We start from the raw sequence: 16748 nt of genomic DNA on the forward strand, positions 1-16748 counted from the left end.
TCTGGATACGCCTTTTGGGTCTTGCCTGTAATCACAGCATTCAGGACACAGGCAAGGGGATAATCACAAGTTAGAGGCCAGCTTCAGGACAGCCTGGGCCACAGAGTGAGATCTTGTTGCACAAAACCAAAATAAACAGATAATAAATAAATAAGTAGAATTGTCATGTACCTTTACCATCACCTCTTTGTAAAATTTTAATGTGCTAGTCATGAAAGACGTGTGATATTATTTTATGCATGTCTGACTATGCCTACTCTCTAAACTGATACTTCAGCAAAAGAAAGAGAAGGCAGTTTCCTAGCAACACCTGTATGCAAAGGAACAGTGACAACAATGAAACAATTAATTGCGAACACTTTATTTTCTTCCGAGTTGGCTTGTGGCTATCGAGGGAAGTTACTGAACAGCAAAGAAAGTATGGCAGCGACCAAGGCCCAGGAAGAGGTTCCATTAGACTGCTTGGTCTTTTCTTCCTGGAAAGAGCAGAATGGTAGTTACAGGTTGCGCCTAGAACAGCCTGTTCCAGTAGGCAGTGCTGTAGATCCCGGCTTGCCCTGTGCTGTTCCATTCCTTTACTTGGAGCTGGAACCGACACTACAACTGGGAGACAGGATGCTGGGTTCCTAGTGGCCCATGCAGCAACTCTTGGTGGATACACAGACAGGCCTCCTTCTATAGGTTTGTGGCTAAATGGATGATCCTTATGAGGGATAGTTACATGGGTCTTCAACAGCTATAACCCTTACTAACCACAACTGTCCTGTCACCCTCCCACCCCAGTATATTGGCATTTTCGAAATAGACACCATAGCTTCCTTGGTATCATCCCTGCATCCAAGGAAAGCATCATTTAGACGTTAAGCATCTGACTTCCTGGAGCTTTCTGGAGGGGAAACATGCTCTTGTGTCTTGCCTTTGGGAGATTTCCTGCCTGCATGTGGGGCCCAGCCCCTGAGTGAGGCGAAGGCGATCTAACCACAGTAGTAGAAGCTTACAGAAAAGAAAACGGCTTCGTCAAGGGGAAGTGGCCTTTTCATTTTCCTATTTTCAGAAAAGCTAAGATCTTCACGTTCAAAGCATGCACACGAGTCATTTTAAGTCTCTACATCTTTCACCCTGAAAGTCCCTGCACAGAAACTCCGTGGGGAGTCTAAATATAGCTGCACCGAACTCTCCCCGCCTTCAGCCAGGGTCTCCGTGCAGCTCTAGGATTGGAGAGCTTATTCCAGGACGCTCTCTGCATTTGCCTTGAATAGCAGGGCGCAGAGCAATCTCTCTAGCACCTCCACGGTGTGTGGGTGTGAAGTGTATTAGGGGAAGGCAGGAGTGACTCTGGGTGTTGGTGTTTGGCTCACAGTCACGTGGTATGGCTGCCAGCTGCACAGAGCCAGGAGTTAGTAGTGCCTACTGCCCGGGAGGCTTTAAGGGAAGAAAGGTCTTGCTGACTCTAGGAGCCAGGGAGGGGTCTTTACAAAACGATAAAGATGAAAGTAAACGTAAAAAAAAACTTTTGGATGCCGCTATGACTGCAGAGAGCAGCTGTCCGTGGGCGTGGGCGTATGCACCGGGTGGGGGGTGCTGGTAGAGTATTATCTCCTATGGGTGAGACAAATGAGATAAGATTTTTGCCTTAGTACTGTTTGATATTAAAAGAAACGTAAAGGGCACACGATATAACCACCTTGCTACTGTCTACCAGGGCTTTCTGTTGAAAGCATCGTTCAGTTGAACTTGATTAATTTTTTTCTTTTTTCAGATTTGGGAGGAAGGTTGCTCTTTTGGAAGTAGTTCCCAAGCCTGGCATGCTCTCAGTTTCCCCAACGCTGAATCGGTTGTTTAATTGCTAACAATGTTTTTGAAAGCCAGAGTTCCCAGCCAGCGGTACCTTGGCTCCACTCTCAGCCAAGAGCGCGGGCTTTGGGGCACCCATCTGCCAGAGGTGGTAGGAGACCCAGTCAGTGGTTCCCCTTAACAGGCAGGTCTCTAACCTTGTAAGTTACAGCATCCCAGCAGAGAGGCAGGTTCTGGGTTCCCCACCCTCCAGGATCCCTCTCCCACTCACTGGGGACGCCACCGCCGCCGCGGAGACTTAAGCAGTTTTATGACTTTCTCCCACTTAAATGGAAATTTCTTGAAGGAGGGATGTGGGTTCATTTTCCCAGGCTTCTCTGTCAGGAGGAGCCCCAAGGCAGCTCCCTCACTGCAAAGGAGCCACTTTGGAGTTGTACGCCCTCCCCACACCCCATCCCTGGGGATGGGAAGGATGTTCTGTGACTCTCGGGCATGCTGTCTGAGGCTAGGATGGAAAGTCACAGGCTGCAGGCTGGATTGAGTCGCTGGAAGCTGCTGGGTCCCTGCCTGGCGGTCTCCGGGTGTGTCCATTGAACTGCGGAGGACTGGTCTCCAGCGCGGGAACCCAAGCGCCACTGCCCGAAGCGTCGCCCCTGCTGGCCCGCTCCGAGGCTAGCCAGCACCTGGAGGGCAGGACCGAGCCGCTCCTGCCCACACCCATTGCGGGAGGATGGCAGGACCAGGCGCGGCATAGCGGCGGGAGAAACCCAGAGACCCGCTCGTCCAGTTTGTTCACGAGGCACCGGGCGGACTTCACTCTCCGGACAGCTCTAAGCCTCTGGAAGAACCAACCCAAACTCCGGCCTGGGAGACGGACTTAGGATCAGGCCGGTGTTCTGCGGGGGGCAGGGGGATGGACTGAGCCCACCCGGGGTTGGGTGTGCACGCGTGAGAGCGTGCTTTGGGGCATCCCGCACACCCCTCCCGCCCGGCCCGTGGACACTCGGGGGAGGAGGGAGTGGCAGCCGCGGGACTAAGGGAGAGCGAGGGACACCTCTCAAAGTGACGCCCCCAACAGGTCCGGATTTGGAATTGGCAGCGGCAGAAATCCGGACACCCCCCCGGGGCCTGCTCCGCACACCCTGCCGCCCCCGCCCGGAGCCCCAGGCCACTGAGCTCGTCCGCCCCGGGGGGCGCCCCGTCGACTGCGGGCTTCCTCCTGCCGACCTGCAAGCGCCCATGAGGCCGCTGCCCCCGCCGCAGGCGCCGGCGCCCCCCTCGCCGTGCCGGTGGTGATGCCATGCCCCGCCACCACGCGGGAGGAGAGGAGGGCGGTGCCGCCGGGCTCTGGGTGAGGAGCGGCGCGGCGGCGGCGGCCGTGGCGGGTGGGGGGCGCCCCGGCAGCGGCATGAAGGATGTGGAGTCCGGCCGCGGCAGGGTGCTGCTGAACTCGGCGGCCGCCAGGGGCGACGGCCTGCTGCTGCTCGGCACCCGCGCGGCGGCGCTCGGAGGAGGCGGCGGCGGCCTGAGAGAGAGCCGCCGGGGCAAGCAGGGGGCCCGGATGAGCCTGCTGGGGAAGCCGCTCTCCTACACCAGCAGCCAGAGCTGTCGGCGCAACGTCAAGTACCGGCGGGTGCAGAACTATCTGTACAACGTGCTGGAGAGACCCCGCGGCTGGGCGTTCGTCTACCACGCGTTCGTGTGAGTAACCCGCGCCCCCTTCCCCCGTGTGCCCCCCACCCCCAAGCCATGCCCGCTGATGGGGAGCCCCCTGCGCCTGGACCCTCGGGACGCGCTTGGAGCCCGCGCCCTGGCTTGAGGCGCGGAAACGCGCGCGCGCGAGCACACACACACATACACACACACATACACATATACACACACGTGGTGGTTTTTATTTCTTTGCACGTGTTTGTGATAGGCCCTCCGGAGACCCTCCATCTCTCTTGTCCCACCTCTCGCACTTGTTCAGCTTGAACCGTTTTGCCCCAGAGCACCCAAGGAACTGCCAGGCAGTTCCAGGTACCTGGGAGATTGAAGGCAGAAGCAGGATTTAGGCGACTCAGATAATCCGGAGTGATTGGGTCTTGACATACGTAAACTTAACTGAGTGGGGCGCCCAGGAGCTGGGAAACGCTCTGGGGTGATGTGCACCAACCTGAGGCTGGAGAGTGTATAGGAGGGGTGTATAGGGGTGGAATGGAGTCTAGAGGAGGTGAAGGGTGGGTCCACAGTCCGCCCTAGGGTCGAGCAGAGGAAGCTGCTACATGGTGGAGAGAGAGAGACTAGGTTTTAAGCGCGCCCGCCCGGAAACACGCTTGGCCACCATCACAGCTGTCATTAACGGAAAATCTGTCAGTGCCCTTAGTCCTTGCCACAGAGAGGTGGCCTGAGTGCTAGCGGGCGATCCAAGCTCTGCTCCACTCAGCGGCAGCAGCAAGTGGGGGATCCCTGGGTTCAGGAACAGGCACGGCCCAAGGTGCTATGGCAGAGACTCAAGGAGCCAGTTCTGACCTGGATCAAGCAGCGGGTTTAGTTGGCATTTAAGGCGCTGAGACAAAGTGGTGTGTGTGTGTGTGTGTGTGTGTGTGTGTGTGTGTGTGTGTGTGTGTGTGTCTGTGTGTGTGTGTAGTAAGCCTCTCCATCTAGCAGAGAATGTTTAATGAGAAAATGATTGGAAGCAAATGTTTATTTTTCCCTTAGGCATTAAAAACCTTTCAGTGGCTTTAACGTTTACTACTGTTTTTCCCACAACGTCCATTCATTCAATCTCCTGCTAGAGTTGGGTTTATCTGGACGATTTACAGTTGTTTTTATGCCTTTACACCCTGTCTAATTTACTGTTTTTAAAGAACACTCGTCCTCTTTTTGCACCCTCTCTGTCCCTTCCTTCCTTATGTTAAAGTGAAATACATTAGCCTTGGGAGACCTTCAGAGAAAGTTGCAGGCACATACTGACTGATTCCTTGTTTCTTACTTAGTAAAGTATGTTTGGAACACACAAAAATTCTTTCAGAAATGAGGCATACCATCCTATACTTATCCCTCCCCTGGAATGAAGAATTGGCACCAACCCAGGAAACTTAAAAAATAATAATAACCAGAGAGAAGGGACTGGTTTTGTAAATAGGTGGACCTGGAATATGATCAGGTAGAACTCAGGAAATTGGTGGAGTCTGCACTCTGGGGCCCTGGTGTCTGGAAATTTTTACAGTTCCAGATTGATGCGAACATGTAGGATTAGGTGGACGATTCCAGCCAGCTTTATGCGTTTGCAAGGCACACGCAGGGAATGTTGTTTTGTATAGTCATTGCCTCCAAAAGTATAAGTTCTGTTATTTGTTGACGGAAGTGTCACATGGATTTGGATGTAATTAATGATAGGGAAACACCCCGAACACTTGTTAAGCTCCTCTCCTTGGGTTGATGTGCAATTAATCTAGTACTTAATGAGCCTAATAAATTACTTTGACCTGTCAGAATATACTGAAAATTTTTAGCAATGATGAGGTTTAATTTGCAGTAAATATCCACAGTATGGATGATGATATTTTTAGAACATGATCAAAATATTCATGATTGAGTTTTAAATGTGATGCAATGTATTGCGTTTTATTTGGGTGGACTACGTGTTATGGATTCAGAGGGGGCTGGACACAATCTCTGTGGTTGCACATACTGATGTCTCCTAAGCCTTGTTTACGAACTTGAATGAAAATTTCTCAAAATACAACATTTTCTTTTTGATGTCTGGCTATTAAGTTGGTTGTTATGGGCTTCTAGCTTTTTTTTTTTTTTTTCTTCACTTTACCAAATGATTTTTCAAAGGGTTCTAGTTTAAGTACTTGCCTGCTAACCAGCTTTCTCAGTGAATTCAGTGGTAAATTGAACATAAGTTATGTGCTTGTCAACACAGTACTGCTAATGTAAAGTTCTCCATGATACTTCGAAGAGCCTTAAGGCTGTAGAGTTGGAGCAGCCTAGCTACATGGTGATGCAAGATTCACATTAGCACAAAATCAGAAAGAACAGGGTCAGCTTCTGGAGAGATGGTCCACCACCACTGCAGAGCCTGGGGGAGGGAGCGGAGAAGAGGGCTAATTGCTACTTAGATTTTAAATGAGGTTTTGAATAGCAGGAATTTACACATTAAATTAACAAAGAAAGGTTACTTTGAGCTGTAAGTCTAATAAGACCATTACAGGAAACTATAAGAAAATAATTTCTAGAGAGGTGTAACTAACTAATGCCCTGCCAGCCTGGGAATCCTCAAATCATACTTTAATAACAGTTTTTGTAGCGTATTAAGCTCCTTGCCAAGAACAAGTACACTGTGATTAATGAGGCACTTCAGGGATGAATTTACTTGGTTAGCCCAGTGTTTCCACTGCCAAGAAATAAGAGAAGTATGTTTAATATTATGCTTCAGGTAAAGAGAATTTTGTGTTAAAATATGTAAAAATAATTATTATAATGATATTTTAATGGTCTAAAATGGGATCTTACGTGTATATATCCCAGACTACTGGTAAGGATGCTGGCAAGAACAGCGGTGACCTGCTTCAAGTGACTTCTTCCTCTGAATTTGTGGGCCTTAGGCGATCCAGGCACTTCCTGCTCTTTTGGAGTCCCCGGGCAGCAGTATGTTCTGTCTTCAGCTGTGATACAATTAACTAGATGAGCTCTTAAAATAGGAGATGATTTCTTTGAGTTGTTTGTTCCTTTTAAATTGCCCTTCTTTGGGGAAAATTTAGAAGAATTATGGTAGTTGTAGAGGAGTTCGTGGTAAGATTCTTAATGTAATTTTGCATTAGTATAGCAAATGTGGTCAGTCCTGAGGCCTGTCACAGAAAACCCTGAGAGATGTATACATGCCAACGTTTCCATCTAACATCACATTGCCCAAATTATCTTTGCCTGATTTAGTACTGTGGGTGAAAATTCATAAATACTTCAAACTAGAATATTTCACCAAAGCTAGGGACCCTGGAGTCTCCCCCCCCACACACACTCTACTAGCTACTATTGACCATCCAATTGATCACTAAATTTTGCTCATTTAATTTGGAATATATTTCCAGATATATCTCCTCTGTCCTTTGCTGCTTTCTCTGCCCCTCCCTGTTTCTCTCAACCTCTCCTCTGCAGCCTGACCATCTTACTGCTATTTCCAACCTTATAGCTGCCACTCTGACGCAAGTATTATTAACAAAAGCCAAATATGATTATATCATTCATAGACTTATTCGTTTACACGTATCTGAATGTCTGAGGAATGTGCTGATTTCCAAATTAATGAGATGAAGACCCCTGACTTCAAGGAGGAACAGCACTGGGTGGTTGTAAGCATTTCAACAAGTGTGGAATGATGCTATCAGTACTGTGACAGAGAAAATAAGTTACAAAGCTTCGTGCAAAAGAGAAGACAATGTGACGGAGAGCAGAAGAGCCAGCAGTCTTCAAAGGGGGAGTCAGACATGGGCTGACTTTGGACAACGAAGTAGCCCGTTTCAGGTGGGCAGAACAGGGGGAATGAGCAATCTTAACAGAGAAAATAGCTTTAGTGAAAGTGTGGGGTCAAGGATGCACAGTCACCGTAAGTACTTTAAATTTCTTGCAGGATAAAGCCATCTTCAAGAAAAAGATGGGTGTGGGGGCGGGCATGCAGCTAATTTTTAGTAGCCTATGATGATGGACATGGAATCTTGTCTTTATTTTGTAGGCCGAAGTGGTTAATGAATGGCGAAAATCAAGAGAATTACATCTTAGTTGGGAAAATGAATTGGGAGAGGGAATTTACAATGGAATCAGTATGGTGTGTAATTAGGCTGTAACAGTTGTACAAGGATTCCATTCTTTCTTACCATTTTTATCAAATTCACCCTGAAAATGTCTATTGGCTCTCTATGTCCTGGGCTGTAGGAAAGGGGAGAGATGATTGCCCAAGGAACTAAGGGAGTTAACCGTGGGGATAAAAGGAGATTCAGTCAGAAATGTTTCTTTTTCCTCTAAAATTCATTCTTTGAGACTTTTGTACAATGTATTTTGAGCATTCCCACTCCCTATCCCCCCAACTCCTCTTAAATCTCCTCCCCCTTTTCCATCCTAACTTCATATCTTGTTCTTTAATAACTCCAGTTTTTTGTTGCCTGGATGCCACTGGTGTAGGGCTCTCCACTGGCGCAGGCACAACCTAAAGAAAACGTTTCCTTCCCTATCATCCTATCAGCTGATAATAACTCTGCAGTTTGGGATGGAGTCTTGAGAACCCATCCACGATCCATGCTGGAATGTTAACTGCTTTGGTCTTGCGCAGGCAACCACACCTGATGTGCGTTTATGTCGTGTCCCAATGGTGCTGTGTCATGTTGCCATAGGTTCTCCCAACCTCTGGCTCTTAGAATCTCTGTGCACCCTCTTATTTGATGCTCCAGAGCTTTGCTGGTTAAGGGTAGAGGTGTGATGTCCCATTTAGGGCCAAGTACTCTAGCCATTTCTTTAAAAAAAATGTTAAAGATACAGAATTGATTGCATGTTTCCACCCATCCAAGGGGGTTAATGAGGCTGATTCTAACCTGTGATTTGGGAAATAGAAGTGTCATTCAGTAATTTATATGGCAAACTGGGAAGACCCAAGTTGACAGAAATGTAAAGAGTTCAGATTTGTTCAAGTAGAATCTCAGGCATTCTCAATCATTTGAGTGACTATTGTAAGGCATGGGACCAGGACCCAGCCTTAGTCTTGTCTTATTGGCTTTAGGTCAGCAACCTCTAGAATTTCAAGCACATAGAAGTTGAATAAGAAAATATTTTGAAAGAATCAATGTGTTTAAAACATCTTGAGGTTAATATAAATGTCTTGATCCTATACCTAGATTTTGAAACCTTTATCAGCTTATGGTAATTAAAACAAGGAATGAAAAAACAATGGGATGGACTAGGGACACCAGTAAAAGGATGAATGAGTAAGAATTGGAAGATAGGCCGGGCGGTGGTGGCGCATGCCTTTAATCCCAGCACTAGGGAGGCAGAGGCAGGCGGATCTCTGTGAGTTCGAGGCCAGCCTGGGCTACCAAGTGAGTCCCAGGAAAGGCACAAAGCTACACAGAGAAACCCTGTCTCAAAAAACCAAAAAAAAAAAAAAAAAGAATTGGAAGATAGATCTAGAACTGTGTAATAGAACCACCATCCAGAAGCTAGGAATTTGATGAGATTTCACTAGATTTCTTCTGAATGATGTTCTTGAAGAACAAGGCTTTTGTAGCCGAAGTCTATTTGGAATGACACAAGTCGTAAGTATGATTTTAGTACATGGATGTGTGGTTAGTAGCTATATAAATTAGACTCCAGTCCCTTGGAACAGTTTACAAGTCCCTCATGTCATCGCTTTGGCTTAATTATAGTCACACACACCCCAAGATCCCATTCTCCTGATTACTAGCCTTGCTGGCCTACTTTGTCCTGTGTTTCATGACTATCCTTTTGTTCATGCTATGCTGTTGAATTTTTCCCACTCAGTGTACCCTGAATTTTCAATATATATTTCCAATTTTTATTATTTCTTCAAACTACAATACAAAGGCAACTTCTTAAGCACCTTTCCAGGCAGTTGGTATGGATGAGGTAGATTGTCTTAGATTCCATTGCATTCTGGGGATGCCATGAATAGTATAATAATGGTGCTTCATTCACCTTTGTAGTGGTGATGTCATCTTGCCCTAGATCTTCAGTATGAGGGAAAACTTCCTGAATAGAAAGTATACTTAATTCTGAATCTTAATTATTTAACAAGGTCTCATGCATCTAACAGAGCCTTGTTAAGTGCTAACTTGAGTGAGGAAGTAGTTTTCTTTGGAAGTACTCCATGCGGAAGTCTTAGGTAAGCCAAAACTAAAAGAAATACCAGGTCTTTGCCATTTTCATGGAGATGCTAGAAGTACCTCAGAAGGTGATTGCTTGACCTCTAGCTTTTCTAAGTAACTGATGTGGAGCAATCATTTGAGCCTTTGGGTTTCTGATTCTTCATCTATGCATGGGCATAATAGTGTCTGTGACCCAAGTGAGAGAGTGAAATAGAATGATTCTAAAGTACTATCACAGAAGCAACCAAGTATTTGGAATGCAAAGTTATCTGATATTTTAATCATTCCCCCTCCTCAGTTCTGAGCTCCTGATTCATGGCTATAACATCATGCCCTACTCTTCAAGTTCTATGCGCCACACCATAGCTAAAGTCACCTTTCCAATATTTAGTACAGCACTCCTCTGATTGGAGAAGGACCCTGTTCATTACCTCTCTCCATTCCATGTGCATATAATCCCTAAAACTACAGTCCCCCTCCTGAGTCACTAACACCAAGAACTCTCTTTTGCATAGCTGTGATCCATGTGTGCATCTTATTTCATTTACCGATATTCCAACTCTCTAGACTATACTAGTTCCCATCTGGTAGATGAAATTTTACTCTACTGATTATTTTCTGTGTCTGATGCCATTAGACCTAATTAATTGTTTATTATTTGCATAAGAATTCTGTTCCAAATTAAGTCTGTATCTATAGGAACTGAAATTTGCATTTTGTTTAAAATGCATTCGTTAAAAACTACTTATTCCCCTTCGGTGCATAGGGGCTCAATTTATACTGCTTTTTATTCAGCTAATATAGTAATATAATATATATCATGGCAAATCAGTCTGTTTTTTAAAATACAAATAAATACTTTTGTACTTGAGGTCCAAAATATACTTGAGGTCCATCATCCAATTAAAGATGTTAAAATTGTTGATATATCAACATTGAGAATAGTATGGCATAAAAGAAGCAAAAATATGAGAACAGTATTTCAAAGTGGAATCAAGCCGTAGTGCAAGAAGCACTATAAACGAGGAAGATAGCCAGAAGCCTTTTGGTAATTGCTTGCAAAGAAGTAATGCCAATATTAATTTTTAATTGCAAATGGCTGTTTTGGCAAATGAAAATGCCAGCGGAGCATGTTTTACCCTAACCCAGTGGCGTGAAACTACTGGAAACCCAAACATCGACTAGCCACAGTCATTTATGCTGGGTGATGTGTCCACACTTACGTTTTATTTTTCATTTTCTTCAAGCTTATAGGTGTGCTCTTCAATGTTCTACTTGGTTGCAAGATTGGAATGTAACTATATTTTTTTTCATTATTAGTGAAATTCCTAGTGATCCTTTTAACATCTTTTGTATGAGTTTGTCAGAAGACGGAGTTTCCTAAATGTTGGTTAACTCAGCAATTCTCAAATTTGAAAATCATTTTTACTTTTCTATTATGTGTGTATGTATACTAGTGCATATTTAGACTGCACACATGGTTAAGCTAACAGCATGAATACACACACTGCGTTCATCATCAGAGAGTTTGTCTTTCCTTTGTTACACCATGGAAAGTCAAATGAGCCAGTTGAGTGAAAAGAAGAAAAACCTTAAATTCATTCAGTTATTTAAGTTACCAGGTAATTTTAAAGTTAATTGATTTTAACTGTACATGAAGAGATATGGCTTTTGCAAACGCAGTCACGTTGGGCATTATCCCCTTTGTAACACTCATGAGGCTATTCTAGACTGTTTCTTCTTTACTCTATGGCAGGATGATCTTTTATTACTGTAATGTTGCAGTTCATATGTCCTGATCTGTAGCCATAGATCCAGTTTCTCATGTACCTTAAAGCCACAGAAGATAATGTGTTCAATGCTAGTCATTCCACAAAGCGGATGATTCACAGAAGTACACGATTAGGTTCAAATTCGACCTCAGCTTTGCTCCTACTGATTTGATAGCCAGGAGTGAGATGCTTTCCATACCAGCTTTCTTAATTTGTGAAATAGGAACAGGGTAGATTAAAATATAATAGTAGTGTTGTATGTGAGAACTGTGTGTATCTATAATATTTAAAATACACATACTTCCATTAGTGTGGTAACTGCTTTTGAAACTGTTAATAAAATTAGGAATAATATGTATTTCCATTCTAAAATTCTAGGATTTTACTTTTACATATTGGACTGTCTTTGAAAGAGATAGAACTAAGGTAAACCATAATGACTTCTCTATTTTTCTCTTTTCATTTACTCTTTTCCTTATTTCCCTCCCTCCCTCCCTCCCTCCCTCCCTCCCTCCCTCCCTCCCTCCCTCTCTCCCTCCCTCCCTCCCTCCCTCCTTTCTTTCTTTCTTTTCTTTCTTTCTTTTCTTTCTTTCTTTCTTTCTTTCTTTCTTTCTTTCTTTCTTTCTTTCTTTGTTAATGGAGTCTCCTGACATAGTGAAGGTTGGTCTCTACATCTCTATTAAGCCCAGGCTGACACCTGAGTCCTGGGATTACAAGCATGTACCAGCACATGCAATGATCACTAGCTCTCATCTGAGTGTACCAGTCGGCTGAAACTACAAATGATGGCTTGAAGGAGCTTGAAAGCAGAGATGGTCAGTTTTGAAACTGTTATTGAACTAGGATGCAGACTGGGGAAATGATGCAAGAGAAGAAAAAAAAATGGTACTATATTGGAATGGTATTTGTGAATTATCAAATATAGAAGATAAAAGAGAGATAGATTTGTTGTTTCTGGTAATTGGGTTGGGTTGTTATATAGACAGTGGGCCATTAAGTGAGACCAGGACTTCAGTGGCATAACAAGTTAACGGATGTAAGAGGTGATAAAAATGAGTTTAACTTTGGAGATTCTCAGTTTTTGGTGGCATTTCTGACTGTGTGTTTACAGTAGCTTGTGGATGCTGCTTTAAAATACTGGAGATAAAATTATAAGGAAAGCAGTAAATAGAACGTTAGTAGGCCATGATGAATACCTGGATAATAACTGCAATTAAGGGTAGAAGAGGAAATAGGGAATGGGATAGAGCAATAGCAAGATGTAAGGGAAACAAACTAAACTTGGGCAAGTGGCATTGAACTCAAAAATATCTACTGAATACTCTGTCTTAGTCATTAGGAGTTTCGATATTCAAGAAAAATATGTATAATCTGGCACCAGAAATCTGCATTTTCCTTGTAACTGGAAGGCTAATATATGGCCTTGAAAATGCATGTTTATCATAGGAGAACCTCTAATGTAGAGTGATAAAATGATGTAGGTTTATTTCAGTTTACCAAATGCATAGGTCACAGAAGTACAATAGTAATAATAATGACTCTTAGGGACCCCATTTAAAATCTTCAGCGTATGCTCCCGAATTCAGAAGTTACTGTTGTTATTCATGTAGATGTTGACAAGTAGAAGAAATGGAACTAATTTACAGGCTACTGTTTGACAGTAATGAATATCAAATGAATATTCAAGTATTTAGAAGAAAGCTAGACTGCTGCTTTAGGTTCAGAGCCAGCAAGGAGTCAGAACAATGGAAGGATTATGCTCTTCCCACTGAACTCAGGCACTGTAGGTAACAATCTCATTTTATCCTCACACTGAGATGACCATGCAGTTCTTCCAAAGGTGGAACAAATAGTGCCTACATTAAGACAGAAGTCACCCAGTCATTACATTTGTGTTGAGCATGTTGACTTCTAGACTGATTTAGGCCACCAGTTTGGTGTGACCATGCTCAGGAGTCTCTCATTCTCTTCTCTCTCTTTGCATAATTTTCTCATCACTCCACTGAAAATGTAAGTGCTACCTTCACAGCATCTCTACCAAGAAAAATTCCCTTACATGGTTCCCAAGCTATGGTATCCAGTGTTGGACCTGATGAGTTACTTCACAAATTCCTGTTTTTAAACTAGTTAGGTCATGTTGCTGAGAGCTGTTTTTCAGAGCTCATGGATACGGAGTTTTATTCTAGGCTCCAGGGCTGGAAGGAGATAATAAAAATAAGTTTATAGACAGTATAAGGTGAAGTAAACTAAACAAGTATAAATAAGAATGGTCAAAAAACTATTACACTATGCTGAAGAAAAGATAATATCCTTTTAACCAAAGGATAGATAACACAATTCACTATCTTCAGAGAAATCATAGAATTTTTCCCTCCATAAAAGAATAAATACTCGACTCCTCTTCTTCCTCTTCCTCTTCCTCTTCTTCTTTTTCTTCTCCTTCTCCATCTGGGTTGTTGTTGATTCCAATGCTGTAGTCTTAATATAGATTTCCAAAGCATGTCATAGGATATTTAAGAGACTTCTTCACAGTCATCTATTGGGTCTTGTTATATTTGCTTCAAGGACAACATGCAAAGCCAGTCAGTTAGTTTCTCCAGAGTAACAACTGACAGTGCAGAAGCCACATAGCATGACCAAGTGTCAACCAGATCACTCCATCTTCAAACTTAAAAAAGGGAGAATGGGGAGATTCCAGAGGAAGAACAGGAGCTCTTTTTCCTTAGTTAGCAGCTCACAAGCAAAGGGGACGAAAGAATCAAAGTTCTCAAGATTCCAACCACATACACAGAGATGGGGTGTACAGGTGGCTTATTTGAGCTTTGGGGAGGATTATCATTTGACAGTGAAGATGTGTTAAATGAAGAGATAGTGAAGGTGCTGGATAAAGAGTGCAGGGAGAGAAAACTGTCATTTCAGGGGATAAGATAGGGAAAAAACAAAAAAAACTACAGCCTTGCAGCAATACCCATAGGAGGGCAAGTCTCAAACAACTGCAAGTCTGTTAAAGTATTGCAAAGAAGAAAGATAACACTGTGCATGTAGAACTATAAAAAGACGCAGCAAAGTAGAAAGCCAGGATAAATGAGGGTAGCTAGAAACCAGCGGACAAGTCAGGCATCTAGGAGCTTCTGCAGCACCACGTGTTAGGGGACATCAGGTTACACAGGAAAGGGACTCTGTGTCCTGGACAAAAGCGGGGTGGGGGGTGGGGCGGACAACACAGCAAGGATGTTGTGTATGGACCCAGCAATTAGCATCTCCAAGAACACCTGAGAGGAAGGAGTCTCCTGAAGTATAATGTGTAGCTAGAAAGCAAACCTGGGGTTAGAGAGCAATGGAGAACTTTCTTTGCCAGTAGGAAAATCTGGTGGGAGCTTAAAGCCACAATCAGCAAGGGAGAAGCTGATAAAGGCCAAGCATTCTAAAGAGCTTGAGATCAGGCACCAGACACTGTTGGCGTGGGGGTGGGGTGACAGAGGAGACAGATTAGACCGTGAAACTGACAACTAAATGAGTGAAGAGAGGAAGGAGAACAGTGCATTAAGAAGCAGCAGGGCCAAGCTAAACCTTGAGTTTCTCCAAGCAGTGCTAGGGCTGTCCAAATATATAGTAAACCACAAGGAAAGTCTGTCCTAAAAGGAAAACTAGAGTACTTGAAATGAACAAGACACCAGAAAGAGAGAATTAAAATTACGATCAATACATGTTTGGAATGAGTAAATGAATTACAACTAATTAAATAATAATAAAAAAAGCAGGGGATGAAGTGTTGGAAGATGTGACAAAGCATTCCTGGGTAATGAATGACTCTCTCTTCTTATGTAGGAGTGTGTGTGTGTGTGTGTGTGTGTGTATGTGTGTGTGTGTGTGTGCATGCCTGTATATACATATACTTATGGTTTAGTAACACTGAGTTCATAATCAATACCACTGAAGCTTAAAGTACCTCACATATTTTCTTCATAAGGCACATCACAACCCTCTCCACTTTAGGAACATTTGGTAGTCCTTTAGCCTTGCTCAGCGTTAACTGGAAACATGCAGCAGGAGACCTGAATTGTGGGCTGTTCCTCACATACCTACAGATGACATTTTTAAAAAGTACCTTATTGAGTCTGTGGGCTGTAATGAATATTCAAATATTGAATCTGTGTGTAGTGAGGATTAGCAATGCATACATATACGGTGTGTGCTTCTGTTCTACAATACGTTTAAAAAATGTGTATATCACAAATACCTTCTTCTTCTGAGTCTCCTGTCTTTCTGTCTCCTACCATCTCCCTTACCCATTCTTAGAGGATGCTCTGCACATTTTCTGGGAGGTATTAGAAAGTTCTTTTTGAACTAGACAGAGATCCCCCACTGGAATTCTTGGAAACTTAGCTTGTATAATTTTGCAGAGGCAGTGTTGTAGAATGACTTAGCACCATGTCTCATGAGTTCTCAGAGTAAGTAATTTCTATCATGTTATGTTGTCTTGTCTTCTAGAACTCAAGGATCCAGGGATTAAGGGCACTTAACATCTATAATACTCTTGTTTAAACTCTTCTAACAGGTTGTCAGAATTAAAACAATCAATGGGAAACAAGCAACATCACTGATTCTGTAACTTTATGAAGGGAAGCATTAACCATGGTCTGGAGGTTCTCTTCACGTAGACCTCCAGTATCTGGGCTTGCTGCTTTTGCCTCATAGTAGCAGATGAGTACTTACTTTCTTAGATTGGCCTCCACTGACTTCAAGATAGGTCCCACCAAGAGCTGTTGGCCACCATCTTCCCCAGGATATTCATAATCAAAAGCATCCATTTCTGGCTCAGCATGATAGGTTTCTTGGAATATTTTTGAAATCTTGACATTTTGAACATGTTGTTTCAGGAAACAGAGGAAAGTTTCAACTTTTGTGTCATATTTCCTTCCTGCATATATAACAATGCTATTTTCTTTTATTGAAAGAAAACTTGAAGAGAAAGTACTTCTGGCTTCCCTAAAATTCTCTCACACACGCCACCCCAGTTAATGTAGAGATTTCTACTTCCCTCTGGGTAACTTCTGTGATGTGGTGCACCCTTGGTTAGTAGAAAGCTAAGGCTAAGCTGACAGTATATGAAGAAGGCACATAAAGCCAGTCCATATTTAATTACAGACTGGATAAATTAGTGTTGGTGTCTTCAATAGACTGTTAGATAGTTCAGTATGTTGTGTACTTGGATTTCGGACAACAGTGCATCCTTCTAGCTCTTCTTAAATATCAAGAATACTGTCTTTTACATATGTTTCTATGCATGTACACATACATATTCAAAATGTGTGAAAAC

General features: G+C 43.5%; 1 protein-coding gene across 2 annotated transcripts in view; it reads left to right on the plus strand.

The window, feature by feature from the left end:
• Positions 1-2688: 2688 nt before the first annotated feature.
• The window catches only part of Kcnq5 (potassium voltage-gated channel subfamily Q member 5), a 543303-nt gene continuing 529243 nt past the window's right edge, over positions 2689-16748 (plus strand). For both annotated transcript variants that reach the window (XM_028868060.2, XM_028868061.2), the window contains exon 1: positions 2689-3495. In XM_028868060.2, coding sequence (XP_028723893.1) covers positions 3095-3495 — 401 coding nt within the window. In that variant the 5' untranslated portion in view covers positions 2689-3094. The remainder of the gene's footprint in view (positions 3496-16748) is intronic.

Source organism: Peromyscus leucopus, chromosome 16_21 (assembly GCF_004664715.2).
Source record: "Peromyscus leucopus breed LL Stock chromosome 16_21, UCI_PerLeu_2.1, whole genome shotgun sequence".
Classification (NCBI taxonomy): domain Eukaryota; kingdom Metazoa; phylum Chordata; class Mammalia; order Rodentia; family Cricetidae; genus Peromyscus; species Peromyscus leucopus.